This window comes from Candoia aspera, chromosome 1, assembly GCF_035149785.1.
Source record: "Candoia aspera isolate rCanAsp1 chromosome 1, rCanAsp1.hap2, whole genome shotgun sequence".
Lineage (NCBI taxonomy): Eukaryota > Metazoa > Chordata > Lepidosauria > Squamata > Boidae > Candoia > Candoia aspera.
The window spans coordinates 339,252,265-339,272,740 of record NC_086153.1 but is presented as its reverse complement, the minus strand read 5'-3'; the positions used below and the strand labels follow the sequence as shown (position 1 = coordinate 339,272,740).

The 20,476-nt window shown below is 45.2% G+C and overlaps 1 protein-coding gene across 1 annotated transcript in view; it reads right to left on the bottom strand.

Annotated features, from left to right (window-relative positions):
• Positions 1–20,476, bottom strand: part of PTPRS (protein tyrosine phosphatase receptor type S) — a 176,250-nt gene that overhangs the window by 96,119 nt on the left and 59,655 nt on the right. The window contains exons 5-6 of the mRNA XM_063290915.1: positions 15,312–15,422; positions 10,556–10,567 (exon numbers count right to left, since the gene is read on the bottom strand). Of these exons, the coding sequence (XP_063146985.1) occupies positions 10,556–10,567; positions 15,312–15,422 (123 nt within the window). The remainder of the gene's footprint in view (positions 1–10,555; positions 10,568–15,311; positions 15,423–20,476) is intronic.

The window sequence follows — 20,476 nt, the reverse complement described above, 5'->3', positions numbered from 1 at the left end:
GAAGGAAGGAAGGAAGGAAGGAAGGAAGGAAGGAAGGAAGGAAGGAAGAAAATAGAGCCACAAGAAAACAGTGCTACCCATATGGCAAATGAAATGGAGAGACCAAAGGTGGGGGGAAAATAGTGGAAGCCTTGCTGAGGGATGAGGATGAAAAGGGCACAGAAGGAAAAAGCGTGGGCTCAGAGGGGGAAGGAAGCAAATGGAGGAGGAGGGGAAAGGAAGAGAGAGATCCAACGGAATAGTTAAGATTTACTCTGCAAAAGGCTTTAAAATGGCAAAAAAAGGGGGGGGGGAGAGGCAGGTAGAAATGCAGACACCTAGGTATTGATTGAAACAGATGAAGACAACACATTTGAATTGAATCTAGCAATGGGGGAATGAGGAAGGAAGGGAGGAAGGACGGACCAAATCAAACTTAAAAAAAGAAATTGGCAAACCATAGCTCAAATGGGCCAGTGCTGTGAATTGAAGTCTGAAGAGGACTCCAGTCTCATCCTGACGGGGCTGGGGGTGAGAGAGGCCGGGTGCTGCTCTCACCGCACACAGTGGGGGGAGGAAATGGGGGCTTGGCGGGTGTTAACCACCCAAGGTCCGACCACCCAAACACTCCTCTCTGCTGGAGGGGCGTGAATAGCAGAAGAAGGCCTTTTGAGGGCTTCTCAAACTTCCTTACCCAAAATCGCTGATCAGAAGGTCCTTTTGACCCAATGGATAAAACACTTAAGTCAATTTACATCTCCCTGTTATGATTGGGTAAGGGGTTTGTGCGTTGTTACCCAAAGAAAAACCACTTTCCCCCAATTTTGGGTAATTTACCCAGGTTTGGAAAGCATTGCCTTAATGCAAAAGCTGGGGGATGCGGCACGAAACAGTTGGAAGGGAAGGGACGTCAAAAGGATGGCCTAAAACTGAATAAATCTAACGTTTTGTCTTGAGAGGAGCATATTAGGGATAAGATACTTCCAGCTGGTGGATCTTCCAGCAGAAGGACACACTGAGGGGTTTTTTTCCCCCCAGGACAAGAATTTGTCTGAACCTTTAGGCTGAATTTCGATGCTGTATTGATTTCACCAGTGAGTGTTCCATGGACAAGCTCTGATTTCAGGAGGGAGGAACAGGAAGCACCCATTTCCTGGTTCAGAGCAGCGTTTTTCAAACTTGGCCACTTTAAGATGCGTGGACTTCAACTCCCAGAATTCCCCAGCCAGCCATGCCAGGGAATTCTGGGAGTTGAAGTCCGCCGGGCTTAAAGCAGCCAAGCTTGAGAAACATGGCAGTAGACTGAACCATACAACTAGTAACTAAGCTACTCCCCCCATCAATTAAACCAAGGTTTAAGCTAACCAAGCTTGACATGTTATGTCAATGCCGCTGTTAAGTCTCTAACTGGCTGGGCTTCCTCACTGAAGGCAGATCGAGATCTCCGGGGAAAGGCACGTCACTGTCGCTCATTAATCCTCATTCCTGGTAACATTTAGCTGAACACAATGTTTGATATGTCAAGGTCTCATTTATCAGCCCCAATTTAGCAACCATTTAAATGCATGGAACAATGGCTGCATGCTGAGTTTTAGACACAATGCAGAGTTACTATCTAGCCCACCGACCTGCAACTGCTTCTGAGTTTATTTTGGTTCATTTACCTGGGACTTCATTGAAACCAACCCACTTTGGACAAAATGACTAATCTGCAGGTCCTCAAAAACAGATGTGCTCTGTTACCTTTCCCTTACAACCCCAAAGCCTTCCCAACTTCTTTGCAGCAAAGGACCGCCGTGGGGCTTTGAGTAGCATCTCAAAAGGAGGCAAAATCAGGAGAGACACAAAATCAGGAGAGACACTAAATTTGATTTTCCTTTACACCACTCTCTGTGGCCGCTCAGTTTGGGCCTCAGCTTTAGAGGAGGAGAGAAGATGAAGAGAACGTGCAAATCCAAGATTTACAACTGCAACCAGCATTGCGTTACAGCAGATATTACCAGGAAGAATGAGTTGCAGGAAAGGAACAGCTCACAACTCTCGTCAGCCTAAAGCTTCATCTCCAGGTTATTTGGTGGATGGACCACCAAATTCAAGGAAGTGGTCCTGGGTTCCACCCTGAGCAAATCCCACCAAGGAGAACCCTTGCCTGCCTGAGATGCTAGGAAGAGGGGAGTCCTATGTCTGAATGACTTCAATGGGAGGGGCATTAGAAAGCTCAAGGGGGTCACAGGAAGCGGGGTGGAGTGCAAGCTTGTTTTTACAGACCTGATTCTAGAAGAACGGAGCATCAGCATCCAATCACATCTTGTCCTTAAACCGGAATCCCAAGATGCAGCTGGAAAGCAAATTCTGAGGACCAAGAACTTCCATTACCACCCCCAGATATGTCCCATCAAGAAGAATTTGCAGCTGGTAGGAGAGATGGGGATAAGAATGCGGGGGGAGGGCGGGGGACCCAACTGATTAAAAATTTGGTCACTTCAGACCTCAATCCACATTTAAATGTAAGCCATAATTAGAAAGCAGGAAGGGGTCAAAGGAAAGGATGGCGGGGGTGAGGGGAAAAAATGTATGTGGAATGAATGCAAGACTAGAAAAGTGAAGTTAATTTTGTTATATCCAACAAGGAAAGGGGAAATAATTACTGGATTGTCTTTTATGTGTGTGTGTGTGTGTTTTAAAAAAATTAAACCATGAACGGGAAAGAAAAGAAGAAGGTGACGTGATCGGTTGAAAGCATCAAAGGAAACCAAATGGCATTAAACATTTTGACACCCAGCAAGCTGCTGCTTCAAATGAGGTGAGAAGGCGGACGTTACTGGCATTTTGGTGAGAAGACGCCGTCTTGCTCCAAAATGGGGACAGGAGAAGAAAGAGGGGCCAAAATCATGTGCAGCCTCAACATACTTCTAGTGAAGGTTAGATTACACCTGTCCTTCTGCCACATGCAGGTTGCATACATTTTGGGGGGTCCAAGTCATTGGGGGCCTCTACTACTAGTTAACAACCAGATTCGTGGGCTAGACATCGCCTTTTTCTTAATTCTTCCAAGGAACAAAGGATTCCTCTGTCTCCTTGCTCTGTTCTCAAAGCCGTTCTTTTTCTTAATTTAGTGCATCTGTTTTACTTCCCAACTCGTTGATTTCAACTTAAGAGACTGGTAAATCTTCACTGACGTGTTATGTTTGTGTGTGCATGCGCACGCTGGTACACGGGGGCTCATTTAAATGTTCATTTGGTGTGGTGGAAGGGAAAAAAACCAATTGGATTTTGAGCAGCACTACCAATATTAAGCACAGGTTGGTGGTAGCAATATGCATTTTAAATCAAGGCGACAAGGTGTAATCTAAAATCTCCCTCCCCCAACAACAAAAAAAAGTAGCAATGCAAAAAAGGCATAAGACATAAGCAGGCACGGGCTTTCAAAGTCACACATAGCACAGTGTTCCTGCAGAGTGCCCTTTAGCAATTTGGTCGAATGCTTCCCTAAAACTCACGAGAAATCCTTCTGCAGAAACAGAGTGTTAATTTCATTGGATTTGTTAATTTTATTTTCCCTCTTTTTTTTTTTTTTTAAAAAAAAGGGCAATTCAGAGCAGAGGATTATTCAAAGCAACAGAGGGTATCCACTTACCCCTGGAACATTTTTTTCCTCTCTCTCTTTCTCAGTGCAAGCATGCAGAAGACTGAGATGGCAGAAAGGGTCTTACGACAGTTCTCCCTAAATTCTGTGGCTCTGTGCTGCATACGGAGTGGAAATCTCAAAAGATTGCCTGTCATCTTTTCTTATTAAATTCTAGATGCCTCCCTCAATGTCAGGGGCAGGTGAGATTTGTAAAACATTCCTCAATGTTTTCTCAGGTTTGGGGACTGCAAAATGGCCAGTATGAAAATAAGTTTGCCAACACAATAAAAACTTGAGGATCTGATAAAGAAAACAGAAGGACACTAGGGTGAAAATGGATTTTCTCTAGAGCAGTGTTTCTCAGACTTGGCAACTTTAAGATGGGTGGACTTCAACTCCCAGAATTCCCCAGCCAACATGCCAGTTTGAGAAACATTGATCTAGAGCTTTAACAATGATTTGGCTTTCCACTAGAACTTGGAGCAGTAATTAGCGTGTTCTTTTCCCAAAAACATTTGACCAGTATGGAATTATTTTTCCATAGAGCCTGTGCTTGTTGTTGGAGATGGACCATCTTACGCATGATCTTCCACAAAAAAAGGGCAAAACAGTTGTTGGGTTTCCCCAATGAAGATAACTGGTTCTTTCCTTAGGTACATACCATAGTCCCTAGGCAACCTCTGGCCTTCTGAAGGCTCAATGAGAACATCTGGTACAGCAGTAGTATCACCAGAAGGTCATGGCCAACTTTAGAAGTTAATGGTGGGAGCGGAAGAGGGGATGCACTGCTGAACTTCAGCCACTTGGCTTCTGAAATTTGATGAGAGAAATCTTAGGGGGCTGAAAATGGTGTGCTGAGGAGCACCATCACCCCATCACATAACTGCCCTCGGGGGACAAGTGACATGGGGCGCATCATGACATCATTGCATAAAAAAAGGATACAAGTACACAATTCATGTCATTTACACAACGATGTCATGATGCATGCAACATCATTAGATGCCATCATGGCTTCTTCTGGATGCTGATACCCTAATCGCAGAAGATCAACAGTGGTGAATTGATCTGCCTTTAAAGGAGATGTGGGAATTTTATGGAAATCTGTGAATGGCAATACGGTATTTCAAACTGAACATTTATCCTGGTTTTTTAATAATGGGAAATACTGGCTGGGTTCATACATTACAGTAGGACTAAATACTGTCTGTTTGGTTTAGTGTGTTGTGGTTTACTCAACAAACCATGATTAAAACAAAATCCGCCTATAACTGGATACTGCAATCCAAAAAATGGCATTATGCAGTTGATTGGCCCAATTCCTGTTTCATGCTGGCCAGTATCACAGCCTTCAATTGTGTCTTCTTTAAGTGAACTTCCCTAAAATCAAGAGGGGGAGGGAACGACCTAGAGGAAGTCTATACTTCCCATGCTATGCACCATTTAAAGTGCTCCCAGGAGGGGTGGAAGCGGGCTGGCCTCATCTATCCTTTACTTAACATTATGGTCAAAAGAATTCTAGCTTTCTTCAAACAGATGCTTCCTTCAGACATCGGGCTATTCTCTGCTATTAGGACACACGGCCACTCACTTAGTAGCTCACCGTTCAGCAGAAAATTAAAATAGTCAAGTACCCACATGCTTTCTTGTGGTGGGACTTTTCTACTGCCCGAATTTCAGGATCTTAAGGAGGTTCCTCTACAGGCATCTTAATAATACTTCCTTTATTCCACTGTCCCTAAGGGAGAAGGGAGAAAGCTATCTTGCATTAGGAATAATTCTTTGCAACATTTCCTAAAAGCTCTTGAGTTCCAAGATGACGGCCAAGGTTTGAAAGTGCCATGGTTCTGGGAACCATCTTTGAACTTGGTAAATAAAGGGAAGAACACGGGAAAGGATGACATGTGGTGCATGTCTGTGTGTCAACGCCTGCACCCAGGCATCTGAGCATGGAGATCTCTGCATCTTAAGAGAAGGACAGGTGGTGAGAGAAAAGAGGAAAGAGAAAGAAAGGCAGAATCAGAGAGAGAGAGGAAGAGAGAGAGGAAGAGAGGAAAAAAATAATAAAGTTGCACTGGATTTCTCAAATAAACATCAACAACAACAAAAATCACACAGCTTTTAACACCTGCCCTTTGAGAACTTTATATAGTTTTTATATTGCTCTCTTTTTTTTTCTTTTTTTTGGTCCTAGTTAAAGAAATTGGGATATATGAGCAGAAGTGGAATGCGGCAATCAGGCACAGTAGGAAATCACAAGGGTTGGTTTTGCCCAGCTCAGAGAAGCCATAAAATGCTTGGGATGTAAAGTGGTACATGCAAATAAAATAGTTTTGTAAAATCTTTTGTGACTATACATCTGTCTGTCTGTCTGTCTAATAAAAAGAAAAGAATCTGGTTAGATGAACTTCATTTTCTTTTCCTTATCAGAATCCTGACAATGCCTAAAACAGTGTTTCTCGACCTTGGCAACATTAAGGTGTGTGGACTTCAACTCCCAGTATTCCACAGTCAGCATTCGTGGACTCAGTTCCCAGAATTCCCTGGAGTTGAAGTCCACACATCTTAAGCGCTGCCAAGTTTGAGAAACATGGATCTAATGGGGAAAAGAAATATTTTGCTAAGAAATGTGGGACATGGGCTGGGTTTAAAGGATGCAGGCTGTGGAGAATGCCTGTCAGTCAGTCAGACTATCATGGAGTCTGGGGGGTAAGCTGAGGAAGCCCCCAAACCATGCTCAAGCCTCATGCATTTGGGGAGGGAAATAACACCCCAAAATATCTTGCAGAGGAATTGCAAAAGCAGGAAGTGGGGAGGGATGGAATGAAATTGTAAGGCTTCACTGCTTTAACGCACCAACATCGCCCAGAGTCCCTCTTTTGGGGGAGATGGGCAGTAGCAAAATTTGAATAATAATAAATAAATTTCCAAGGCCCAACCTGTTTGCATTCCTAGCATCGAAAAGATGGATGTGAAAAGAAGATGCAAAACAGGCTTTTACAGTATTTTTTTAAAAAAAACTTCGGCTACCTTCTCCTGTACAAAGTAACTCTAATCAAACAAGTAAGTTAGGGGAAGAACCTGCTGGACCTGCCTACCAAAGATCTAAAGTGGCACATGATACAATTATGCCTTTCTACCCTTTTGAACAGAAAAAAGAGGATCTGTCTTCTGCCAATCCCTTGCTAGAATCTTTTCTGTGGACACACAGTATGACCTTAAATGAAACCCTGCAAGTATTCACTCATTAGGATTAAATGCAGGGGTATCCACAGGACATGGTCAAAAAAGTCAAGATGGCGGCCTCGACAATGTTTTTTGGGCACATCCACACTCTGCAGACACCCCTGACTGAATCAGAATTTTGAAGGCCCGCGAGAAGAATTATTCTAAAGATCTCCACACCGTGATTTAAAAGTGCCTTTACTGGTTTCAACAGAAGCAGTTTTGTTTTGCATGGAATTTTACTCAAACTCTGACATCCTCAAAAAAAAAAAAGCAGTAATTTCCATGATGCATTTCAAGAAGAGATGGATAATTTCTCTCTTCTTCACCCAGAAACGGACTCTTCCACCCTAGTTGTGAACCGAAGCGAGATGCTTACTACACATTTCACACAAATGCAGATGACTGCCCTGAAACTGTGGTTTGTTTTTAGGTAAAGGTAAAGGTTTCCCCTGACATTAAGTCCAGTTGTGTCCGCTCTAGGGGGCGGTGCTCATCTCCGTTTCAAAGCCGAAGAGCCGGCGTTTGTCCGTAGACACTTCCTCTGTGGTCATGTGGCCGGCATGACTACACGGAACGCCGTTACTTGCCTGCCGAAGCGGTGCCTATTAATCTACTCACATTTGCATGTTTTTGAACTGCTAGGTTGGCAGGAACTGGGACTAGCAATGGGAGCTCACCCCTTCACCCGGGTTCGAACCGCTGACCTTCTGATCGGCAAGCTCAGCAGCTCAGCGGTTTAAACCGCAGCGTCTAGGCTGACCATATTTCCCTGAGACAAAAACGGGACATTGGGATGGCAAAATGGGACGGGATGCAGGAATGAAGGTTGGCAGCGGCTGGAAGGGCGAGGCAGGTTTGGAGGCGACAGTAAGCTGGGAAGGTGCAGGAGGCAGTGGCTGGGTCCAGAGAGGCTGGTGCAGGGGTGGCGTTGGGCGGAGAGGTTGCAGGAGGGCTGTGAGCTGGGACGGGAGGAGAGGAACGAGGCAGCAGGAGGCTGGAGAAGTGCAGGAGGGCTGAGGGCAGCAGGGAGCTGGGATGGGAGGACAGGAACGGAGGAGTCTAGTAACCGGTTGTCCCCGACAACCTGTTCCTCTCTGGCACGCCCTTTTATTTTATTTCCTTCCTGCCGTTTTGGCCTGAGAGCCAGTCGGCTTCTTTTCTGCCAGGCGTGCTTTTCCGACCATCTTCCACTGCACTGATTGGTGGCAGCAACTACCTCTTGCTCACCGCCAATCAGCTGTTCCTGTGTTCCCACTCTGAGTTTCCCGTCAGATTGAGAACTACTGCCAAGTCAGCCTCCTTTTCAATTTCAATTTTTTCCTGCTTTTCCCAATAACAGCTCCAACATTTTTAAAAAACGGGACAAAATGGACATTTATGTTAAAACAACGGGACGGTCAGGAAATGTTAAAAAAACGGGACTGTCCCGTTCAAAATGGGACGTATGGTCAGCCTAGGATGGGAAAAAGGTGCTTGCGGGGCACTTTTCTTACGGAAACAGACGGGCTTGGGCCGCAGCATATGCTCAGCCCAAAGGGGGTTTGCTTGTTCCTGTCTCAGTGTGGTGTAAACCCACAAGACACAACTAAAAGATCCCAAAACAACAAATACATAAAGCCTATATACAGACACAGTATATTGTCCCTTAATTCTCCCTTTGAGTGTGTGTTAAATAGCCATAGTATTATTTCCTTCAATTTTTTTTCTTTCTTGATTGTATCGTTTTCGTAAATAACATTATTATTTTACTATTGTTTATTTTTGATGTTTTGTAAATATATTGAGAGCTTTTTCACCGAAGTCAAATTCCTTGTATGTCTAATTCTACTTGGTCAATAAAGTATTCTATTCTATTCTATTCTATTCTATTCTATTCTATTCTATTCTATTCTATTCTATTCTATTCTATTCTAGTTTGGACTGCCAGGGTCAAACAGATCTGATGAACCAAGAATTCATATCAATAACACGAATATGCTGTGGATTTCTTTCCAGAACATGCCTAACCCAACCAGCCGCTGCCCCAGTCAGTTCATGCTTGCTAAGCGCTCTGAGCAGACAACTGCACAAACTGCATCAAAAGCCGCTGTGTCGGGACTTGGCAAACTTATTTATTTATTGCATTCATTTCTATTACTCTCTCTCCCTCCTCTGCCTAATATCCCATGAGCCCTTGCAACAAGAGGGTTCAGGCAAGGCTTCATGCTGGCTCCTTCCCGTTGGCTGTGGAGGAAGGAAGCAATAGGCATGGCTGGGCCACCGCAGCCAATCAGTGTCTCTATGCCTTGGCTGCCATAGAGTTCTGTTAGAGAGAGGCTTGAAGTCCCTGACATTCTTTGTGTTCAGCTCTTTTTCATGGAGGACCAGATGAGCAAAGTCCTCTGTTTGGTTCGGTGTTGTCCCAGCAGAACGCACTGATGGGGCGAATATAATTCATTCATTCATTCATTCATTCATTCATTCATTCATTCATTATCACATTATTAAATTATAATTTATATTGTATTTTATATTGGTAATTTGTTTATTTTTATCGGATTTCAATGTTTATTGTTGCGGAATGGATTTTATTGTAAACCGCCCAGAGTCCCTCTTGGGGGAGATGGGCGGTAACAAAATTTGAATATCAAATAAAATAAAGAATAATAAATATATATTATATATTATATATTTATATTATATTAATGCAATGCAGGACCAGTTTTGTTGGGGATTGAATTTAGCCTCCTGGACGTTAGTCAGCTGGGCAAACGGCCCCCTTTTTGGTGTTCTTCAAACATACGTCCCACTCCCTTGGCTCAGTTAAGGGAACAGGGAACCACACAAAGGTGTCAAGGGTCTATCTTCTATACCTCTTGCACTGAATTCAGGAAGCAGGCATTTAGAACTGTGTGATGTTTGTTATTCTGGGTTGCAGATAATTTAAGTTATCAAAGGAATGGGAAACAGGGTAGAATTGGAGGGGGGAAGGGAAGCAGGAACACTGGCTTTTTTTTCACAATGCATTTGGAATAAATTGCGGCATAGCAGAACCAACTTAAAAAAAAAAAGTAAAAACCAACGAATAAAAAAAAAGAGAGAGAGAAAAAAACAAAAGCAAAAAATAAATCGAGAACTAGGAAGGGATAAATTGGAGGGGAAAATCCACTTAAAAATAAAACACAAACTATCTTCTTCTTCCCAAAAAAAAAAAAAAAAAGTATATAGAGATATAGAGATATATACACACACACACAAAATTGGAAAAACTAAAACCAAACCAACCCCCCTGAAAGTAAAAACTAAAAAACTGAAGCCATAAAGTAAAATTTAAAAACAAAAACGACCGGCATGCAGAGATCATTGTTAACATTCTTCTACCATGCATCAGGCCCAAATGTCCATACGGCAAGATAAATAGGACGACAGAAAGGTGCATAACGCAGCAACGTTACCAAAGGATGCAGAGAGAGGCCCACAATGCAACTCAACTCATCTCCGGCGAGACCCGAGAACGACCAGATCTCGCTTGCCATCTTTTATCTAAAGAGATTTCTTGCTTGCTTTCTTTCTCTCTCTCTTTTTAAATTTTTTTTTTTAAATTTAAAATATATTTGTCATATATAGAGAGCTTTTTTTTTCATTAAAAAAAGATAGATATAGATATAGATATATACTTCTCTCTTAAGAAATGTAAAAATGTGGGTAAAGAAAGTAAAAAAGAAAAAAAACCACACCAACCTTCTCGAAGCTCTGAGGGATGTTAAAGGGGTTTGATGCGGAACACAATGACATGGGAAGAGAGAAAAATAGGGGAAACACAGAGAGAGTAAAAAAAGGCCTTCAAGGCTGGCAACTGCAAATCGATTGCTTTTTCTTTCTTTCCGTCTTTAACTTAAAAAAATAATAATAATTGGAAAAAAAACTTTAAAAAAATCTCAAATTTGTTCCCTTTTCGTGCTGAACCATCCGGGCCACCAAGGAGAGGGCCCAGGAACATTGAGGGTCTCTGGGGAGGGGGCTCCTCATCGGAACAGGGGTCCGTGTTGCACCGGGCCGGTTTAGAGGAACCCCCTCCCGAGTCCCTCTGGCAGCCCTGGGGGGCCCACCCCTTCTCCCCCACATCGCCATGGGGCCATCCCCTGTGGCTGAAGGAAAGAAAGATTAACAAGCACGGCTTGGCCCCCAGAGAGAACCGGTTCCCACCACCATCACCGTGGGGTCCTCACCGTCGCTTAGAGCTCTTCCGCAGTCCTCCAAAATATTTAAGGCACCGGTCTCAGCGGGGGTCAGGAAGATCCTGAGACCCATTCAAGGCGTGTCCTCATGGGTTTGACAGTTGCATCCCAGCTGTGCAGGAGGGGACTGGCTGTCCACCATGCCTTGCAGCAGAATTTGGTAGAGCTGGCAAAAATTTCAGCCCGGGTGTGAGGGGGGGGCGGTCTCTCCAATTCCATCCCAAGGCAAATTTGTCGGAGAGGTAGGGAGAATGCGATTTTCCATACATCTGGCTTAGCCCAGTCTTGCCAAATTGAACAGGAAGGGGTGTGTGTGAGCCTAGCACCCATGTGGACACGCTTTGAGCACCAACACCTTTGAATCTCCTTCCCCGTACAAACTTATGGAAAAAAGAAAAGGGGAGGGGTGGCACCAGTCCCTTTTTGCTGTTAAAAGAAAAACCCCAAAGGAAAAGGAAATGGAAACTTGCACCCCTATTCCCTTTCCAAACAAATCCCAAAGGTCATTGGAGAAACAAGCATATTAGGGGAAAAACAATTAGAAAAACATCAAGACTTTTTGAGTGCAGTGACAACGAAGAGGGAAAAACAAGGCAGAGAAGACCCCCACCCCACCCCACCCGTTGTATCTGGCCCTTTCCCCCCAAAGTAATCCATCCTCAAAGCAACACTCAAGTCAGCTAGCGGAGCTCGCTTAGCAGAAATAAGTCCCCGCTTTAATCTGGGGCGCAAGTCTCCCCAACACCCCTACCTTTTAGAGTAGGGGCTCCAATACAGCTGGCTCTTGTGTGAATTTGCACAGGCAGGGTGTGCTGGTATACCCCGCCCAGTTAAGTATGGAGCAGTGAATTTTTCATTCACACTTGTTTAGTGCTCAAACACCGGTAATCCTTGTACGGTGCCACTAGGGGCCGCTACAGCCCAGCCCCGAGTCAGCACCGCTGCATCAAGTGTGAATTCTCACAGGACTTTTTGAAAAAATTCAGGCCAAGATTTCAGGACAGCCTTGTCCTCCAGCCTTTTCTACAGCCAAATGAGAACCAGCCAAATAATTTCAGGTCTGTATGCAGAAGAGGTATCATTTCTACATTCCAGAATTCAAATTACCACCCACATAAGTCCCAGGATCTTGCCAGCTCATTCTTAAGACTTCAGAGGCTGTAATCAGGGGAGAGGAACCATGAAGATCTGCACCAGAACCTACATCTCATCTTTTTGGGCATTAAGCCACAGCTCCAAACAGACATAAGTAACAGAAACAATATATATATGTCCGTATTATCACGACAGTAAACAGTGACAAATGCACTTCTTTTGCAATTTGGCATAGATGTAAAGGGACAGGAGGAAAAAAAAACCAGGAGGAAAGAACAGTGACATTTGCTGGAATGCGTTCTGAACCAGTGGCCTGAAGGCAACAGCCACCTATGGGTAAAAACCGGAGCCTCTGACAATTTCATCATTGCCAGCCATGAAGAGAAGTTTGTAAAACATGTAGCGGCCCATCAGACTGCTGGTTTGTCTTCCACATGGCAAGGAGTAACTTGTGTAGAAGGGATTTTTTCGGGGGGCGGGATGAAAAGCTACTGAAACTCCTGAAAACACCCCTGCTTAAAAAAAACAAAAACCTAAGGAGAGACATTCAGCCAGATTCAAAGAGGTAGGTCCATGCTGGGGAAATGCACCAATCTGCTTTTCATTGACGGGAAGCTGCCAATTAAAATGTTGGAAATGAGGGGTTATGCCTCTTGGGAGGCTGGAGAAAGGCAAAGAATTGCCACCACCTCTCTTCCAAACTTTCTCAAGATCCTGACCACCTTGCATCTTGGTTCCTTCCCTAGTTTATCGCTGGTGAATATTTTGAGAGCAAAATTTGGGGTAGGGAAGCAGTTGCATTGTTCAGTTGGACATTTTTCTGCTTGGGCTTATGAGAGGCAGGCATACCGTGCTTTCAGCAGCTTTAATCGGAGCCAGCCCAGCATTCTGCTACCAAAATTGCATGTACAGAAGGAGAACGGACAAACTTGCAATTGATTGGACCGTTGGGATACAGAGCATCCTCTGTGGGAGATCCAGCTCTCGGGAGCAAGTAGGAACAGAGCAGGCTAGTTAGCTTGGAAGCTGAAAGTCCAGTGAGTGGTACTATCCCAACACCTTCGTTCTGCTCCTGGAGTAGATCTTTTACTGTGCCCAGCAGCAAGGCTGGCCCAAATCTTAGTATTGTCCAGCACCTGCACTCTAGGCTGGGTATAGTTCAGAACATCAGCATTACGGGTAGTCCTCACTTAATGTCCATTCATTTCGTGATGGTTCAGACTTACAACGGTGCTGGAAAAAAAACAATTTACAACCGGTGCTCACACTTACAACTGTTGCAGCATCCCTGCAGTCACGATTTGGGCGCTTGGCAACCGGTTCGCATTTATGACCATCGCAGTGGTCACGTGATTGCCATTTTTGACCTTCCTAGCTGGCTTCTGGCAAGCAAAATCAATGGAGAACCGTGTGATTCGCTTAACGACCACATGGTCCACTTAACTACTGCAGTGATTTGCTTAATGACCACCACAAAAAGGTCATAAAATTGGGTCTGATTTGCTTAATGACTGCTTCGCTTAGCAACCAAAATGCTGGTCTCAATTGTGGTCATTAAGCGAGGACTACCTGTAACCCTTTGCATTTCATAAGAAATGGAATCTGCCTGCCTCTTTTAGCAAAGATAAAATTAATAAGGGCAATTTCTATGGTTGTTTTAGCATTTCCATGCAGAAAGCTGTTTCAGTTACTCCAGCTTTCCATGCGTGTGCAACAGACTTGGCATATCTACCCTTGCTTCCACATTAAGTGAGCGGAGAGGTGGCCCGTAGGCTCCCTTAACTGGAGAAGGAGGGGAAAAGAGGGAGTGGTCCTTGGCAAGATCAAATCCTGCCCAGCCTCAAGGAGGTCCAAGGATCCCACCCTGCCTCTGTCCTGCACAGATTATTTTGTATTTTAGTTAAGACCCATCCAAAGCATCATCTCGAAAGGATGCCTGCCATCTTCAGATGCTCCAGAAGCATTCCACCGAGGGACTGAACTCTCCCCATTTAATTGCTTTTCTTCAAAACTCTGCTGCTGGAGAAGGTTCTAGCCCATATCTTTTGGAAGAAAAGGCAGGGAGGTCAAGTCTCAAGAAACAAAGGAGTGGGAAGCGGGGGAGGGCGCGGTTTGGGTTCCAAATCCAGCAGCTTCGTTGCTAGACAGGCAAATGCAGCCTTCTGCAAAGAGGCCCCTCTCCCCCGGGTGGGAAATCTGAGTTGTGCCCCCCAAGAATATTGGAGAAACCTCTAGTGAGTTATCGGCATTCAAAGAAAGGCCAACTGTTTAGAAATTAGTTTAAACCACCACAGCTGTTCCTTGACCCTGGATCAGAGATTCTCAACTTTGGCAACTTGAAGACGTGTGGACTTCAACTCCCAGAATTCCCCAGCCAGCGTTGAAGTCCACACGTCTTCAAGTTGCCAAGGTTGAGAAAGTCTGCCGTGAATAATGTCCTTGTGAAGGAGGAAGGTGGTTAAAACTCTTTCATTCTTGGTGAGCTTCATTCCTATCCTCCAAGGCGAAGCATCTGGGAGGGTTCAACATTGTCTAAGCGGGTGCAGGAGACAGGACCTGCATTCTTCACCTATCTCCAAGGGGTCCTTCCTAAAGGACTTCAGGAACAAGGTTCAGAGTTAAGATGCAGAGAGGTTAAGCCCCCAGACTGAATGTTTGCACCTCATCAAGGTGGAGCAGGATCATTTTTGAAGAAGCTCTGGGTGCTGAGAGCTTTGCCAGGAGGTGTCTATGTCTGTGGTTCTCTCCTTCCCAAACCCACCTAAGGACAATTTACTGACATGTAATGATGAGGAAAGGAAGGAAATGAGAACATTGCTGGGGACGGGCCCTGCTTAAGAAAGCTGCAGTGATACCCATCCGGGCTGGGTGTCCAGTATCCCACGTTCTCCTAGAACATGGTCTAACCAACTTATTGGACAATCCTCCATCTGTCCACAATGGCCAGTTTTCACAGAACTGAAAATTTCACACAGTTTTCCTCCAGCCATCTCTGGATCACAGTGTGAGCTTCCTTCCCAGGAGATACGACTTCAACCCCACTTCTTCGGTCTGGCAAAAAGGCGAGAAAAAGCTCGCGGAAGACATTGGCGTGTCTGCGTGCATGCGGGCAGGGGCGGGCACAGGTCATGTTTGCCATTCGTGTGAGTCACGGCGCTCCCTACCTCTCACGTATAGGTTGGCGGGCGAAGAGTAGCGCACTCCTGCACTGTTGCTGGCGACACACTCATATTTACCCTGGTCCGTCTCCTCGCTGCTTTCGATCTGAAGGCCACCTGGCACGGGGTGAGACAAGAGGACAGAGAGGAAAGAGCAGATGCCAAGAAATATGTTAATTGTGGACAGAGGGCAGAGCGGGGAGCAACAAGGGGAAAACGGCTCTGATGCGCCAAACGCACAATTTATTCCTGTGCTTAACTCTTTCCTGTCGTCCAATGTAGTTTGCCACTACAGTAACCAATTACATTTTGTGCTTTTCTTGGCTTATTCTTATCCATCAGGCTGCGCTTCCCTGTCCTGCCCCAGAACACTTTCCTCGGGTTATTCAAGCTGTCAAATGCCCCAAAATCTAAATAGGGTTAACATGAATCAAATGGAGCCTTTGTGATGCTGTAATGGTGCTAGTTAAGAAGGTCACTCTTTTCTCGCTGCCAGTAAAATCAGAATATTGCAACGTCCCATCTCCAAGGAAAGATCTGCCAGACTCTGGGCTTTTATTCCATTCTCCCTCCATCTTCCGGTCTGGATTTTCCAGAGCCAACCACACCTGGCTAAGGAGGTCAAGAAAGGTGGGTTGGATCACACCCAGTGCGCCTCTCATTTATTTAATTTATCTAATGAATGGTTGTGTCAGCCCTTCAAGGTAGACCACAGAAGGAAACCAAAGTCTTGTAGAACAGTGCTTCTCAACTTTGGCAACTTTAAGACCTGTGGACTTCAACTCCCAGAATTCCCCAGCCAGCCATGCTGGCTGGGGAATTCTGGGAGTTGAAGTTCACAGGTCTTAAAGTTGCCGAGGTTGAGAAGCACTGATGCAGACCAATACTACCTTTATTGTAAAGTTATAGTAACAGAATCTGCGCCTCCCCCTCCCTCTCTTTATCTTCATGTGAACTAGGATGGGGCTTGCCTGAGACATTTGCACACGTTACAGCCCTGCCCTGGACTCAGGTTTCTTTTACCTACCATTGCCTTGGCAAAGGCTCTTCCCCCTTTCCCTCAAGGCCATTCCCTCTTCCCTCTACAGTTGCCGATTCTGGAAACTCCACCACAAACCCTTCCAGGTTCCTTGTCATCGGGATCTCACCATCCAAGGTTGACTGCCCCTATGCAGGGAGGCTCCATTTTGCTCTCTTAACAAAGCTACCTAGGAAGAGCCCTGCTGGATCAGGGCAAAAGCCCCATTCACCCTTCTTTCCCACTGGGAAGTCTATTCCTCTCTGGGAAAGGAGAGGCAGAAGTAACTTTTTGCTGCTTGCCTTCAAGATTTGGCATTCAGACCCTCCAGATTAGGATGGAGTTAATTCTCAGATACTTAGCAAGGCAGCTAAAATGAATTCTCCATCTTCAGAGACAGTCTGTGGCTGAGAGGGTTGTTGGACAACATACAAAATTGTCTTCTGGATTTTAAAAAAAACAACAGCCTTTGTTCTGATTCTGCACATCTCCTAGGTTCCCAGGAGAGATTTTTCTCCTGTTCTTTTTCACACCAGAAAATACCACTGCAATTCCATTAAAAATTTCCCACTTTCTGTGTCCTGGACTGCCGAGCGGTGTCAAATTAACACTTGTCATTTTGGTGGGACGCGAACAAGTTATTTTTAGCTCCCTGCATGAAAAAACAGACATGGATACAGCCCATCCGGCCCTCCCAGGGATCAACTTTGAAACCTGCAGGATCATAAATTGGAAATATGCCAGGAATTTGGGAAGTCTTCCCTCCCTTCCCAGCGGTGCCTCAGTCCATCCAGCAAGAAGTAAAAAGGACCATTTGCAAGAAGGAACCATATATATACTGTGTATGTATATTGCACGTGTACTGGAAAGTAAGACAGAATTCAGAGCAGAAAAGATATGGGGGACAACCAGGATAGAAGACACAGGAGATGGGACAGGAGGAGGGAAAAGAAATTGCCAACAGCGACAAGGTAACACAATTCTGGACTGGAAAAAACCAACCAATCAACCACACAGCTACATGGAACGATAACTGGTTATAATTGAGAGGAAAAACACAGTTTTTAGGAAGGGGCAAGTGTGCTCTGCAGCAGAAGCAAGGTTCTCTTACCTCGAATTGGAGTACCTTCTGCAAGGGAAAAGGAAAACAAACAAACAAACAAACAAAAAGAACAACAAACACAGAAGTGAAAAACAAGTGGGGGAAAATGGGAGTTTTTTTTTTTTCCAGGACTAGCCAGTGGGAGGAAGGAACCCCAGGAGAAGGACGGGCGGGTGGCCATTTCTACGGCTGCTCTTCCCAGGTGCAATTTCCCAGGCAAAGGACGGGGGGAATGTGATTTAGTTTTGAGATGGATCGATCCCTATGTTTACTTTGATCGAGGGGGAGGCAGGCCGGGGCGGGGGCCTTGCCGTCATCCGAGAGAGACTTCCAAAGGCCCACCGTTTTAGAGAGCACCCCTCCCCAGCATCGCACCAGGTAGCATCCGCCCACCTCGCTCAGCCGCTGCAAAAAGATGGTCAGGTAAGATTTAAGATCCACGCCTATTTCAGTCCAGATCTTTACTCAGAATCATGAGGACTGGAATCTTAGTGGATCTGCTTTAAAAAAAATAGCCTTTGCCTTTGGGTACTGTATGGGCAGGGGAAAAATAGGAGATTTTGAGGGCCAGGAGGAGAATGTTATCCATCTCTTTGTTACTCAGGAAACCTGCAGATGATCCCTTTGTGATTTGCAGGACCCAGGCAGCAGTTTGTCCTCCGTGTTACCAAGAGACCAGCATGGAAAAGAATCCGGCTTGGTGAAAGGGCTCAGGTTGCTACCAGGCACCTCCACCTACTTTTAAAAAGGGTCAGAGAAAAAGCTGCCCTCTAGCCGAGTCTGTGTAACATTGCCTAGATAGAAGAATACTGTGATCTGGTATAAGGCAGCTGTCCAAGCCAATACAGGTAGTCCTTGCTTAATGACCACAGTTGGGACCGGAATTACAGTTGCTAATCGAAGCAGTCATTAAGTGAATCCAACCTGGTTTTACGACCTCTTTGCAGCAGTTGTTAAGCGAATCACTGCAGGCATTAAGCCAACCACGTGGTCGTTAAGCGAATCACATGGCCCCCCATTGATTTTGCTTGCCAGAAGCTGGCTGGGAAGGTTGAAAATGGTGATCACATGACCACGGGATGCTGCAACGGTCATAAATGTGGACCGGTTGCCAAGCGCCCAAATCGTGATCGTGTGACTGGGGGGGGGGGAACTGTGATGGCCATAAGTGTGAGGACTGTTCGTAAGTCAGTTTTTCCAGCACCATCATAAATCTGAACTGTCAGTAAATGAATGGTTGTTAAGCGAGGACTACCTGTATAATAAGCAGCTCCTTGGGAAAGTACAGCACTTTGCACATGACCAGAAGTTCTGGTTTTTTTTTCACAGCATGGCACAGACTCCAATTAAACTTGATTCTGTCCTCCCGCCCGTGGGAAGTAAGATTCCTAACCTGGAAACCATCATACTGTCCTTTCCCCCACTGGCTTTCCAAGATTCATTTCTCAGTCAAGAAATATGTTTTGTAAAATTCTCCAGGGTTTTACCCCAATCCTGAAAACAATGCAAAGGATTTCACAAACTTTCTTCTGGATCCAGATTCCCTGGGCAACACAGGAACGGTCTAATTCCTTGTGGCCCGTGCAAATATTTTTAAACATCCCTAGTTGTGTGACTTGCCGAAATGTATGAACAATATCTGCAGGAGAAGCGAGGACACCACCAAAGGGTGTTTTTTTTCTTCCCCAGACTTTTGTCCCCATGCAGACAGCCCTCTTGACTGTTGCCTCTGTAATTCCTCTAACTCTTCCTCCCCCCTCCTTCCAGGCTACACCAAATGCACCATTTTCAGGATCTGGGATAAAAACGACGTGATTATTATTTCTGATTAGTTACCATCTGTTGAGTGGGAAAGAGGTTATGTGGTTAAAGCTGGTTAAGGATCTAGTTAGATTTAGTTACTCATTAAAGAAAAGGCTCAAAACATAATCTAGAGAAAGAGGTTAGCATCTAGTTAAGGCTACTTGTTAATGTTAATAAAAGCAGGGCTGTTAGCTTGTAGGAGAAGGTAGGCAAGGAGAAGGGAAAAGGGGTAATGTTAATTTGGACTAGCTACTGTGAAGGAGCAGCTGGGGGATTTTTAAAGAGCAAGAAAACAAGAGAGGAAGAAGATAGGTTTATTTGGTAGAAACAGGACTCCCTCAAACAGATCTTTCTGCCTCGGAAAAAAGAAAAAAAAAGTCAGTGGAAAAAAATATCTGCCATCTGTGACTCAAATCTGGAATGTTTTAGAAAAAGGGGAAAGGGCAATCGGGGTGAGGCATGGTCTTCTGGGACGCATCGTGATTTTAAAAATCTTACTGTGGGCATCCCTACCCTACCCCTTCCCCCCCCCTTTCCTTCAACAGGAACTAATTATCTCAGATCCTAAGAGCCTCATCTGGGCAGGGTTCTAAGGAGAAGAAGGGAAAACAGGGATCCCCAAATGATCCTTGTTGCAAATGAGTCCGTGCGACTCGGTGGAAGGTGCCTGCCGCATCTCTGTGTTGAGCCACAAAGGGGGGAGTGTAGCTAAGGGGATGCACAGAAGAACTGTGTGCTGGCAGTTAATCTCTTGAGCATGGTCTCTGCCCACTCCAGGTGGGCAAAATCGTGCCCCGATGCCAGGAAGCAAAGCTTAGCATCTGCAAAGCCACTGCAGTTTTGCTACAGCCCTGGTTCCTTGGAAAGCCAAGCTGCCTTTATCAAACAGCTTCTCAAGCAGGGTGCCACGAAGGTTGAACTGGATCCAGGAGAGACCCAGGTACTGCAAACTAAGATGGGGTTTAGTGAGTGCCAATCAGGGGGAACTACCCTACAAGGTTGTTGTGAAAGCAAACTGTTAGTGTGGGGGAACACCTATAATTGTATACATTCATTCTTTTTCTAAAGCGCTAAGACAATTTTTCTTAGGGCTCCATTTTAGGAACCCAAGTGGGGAAGTTAGCAAAGTTGAAAGCTGGGGTTGTCCGTGGAGAGGGAGGGAGTCAAAAAAGTCAAGATGGTGAGTGCAGCAGCCATCTTGACCTTTTTGACCCTCCCTTGCAATGGCTGGTTGCTTTAGGGTACAGC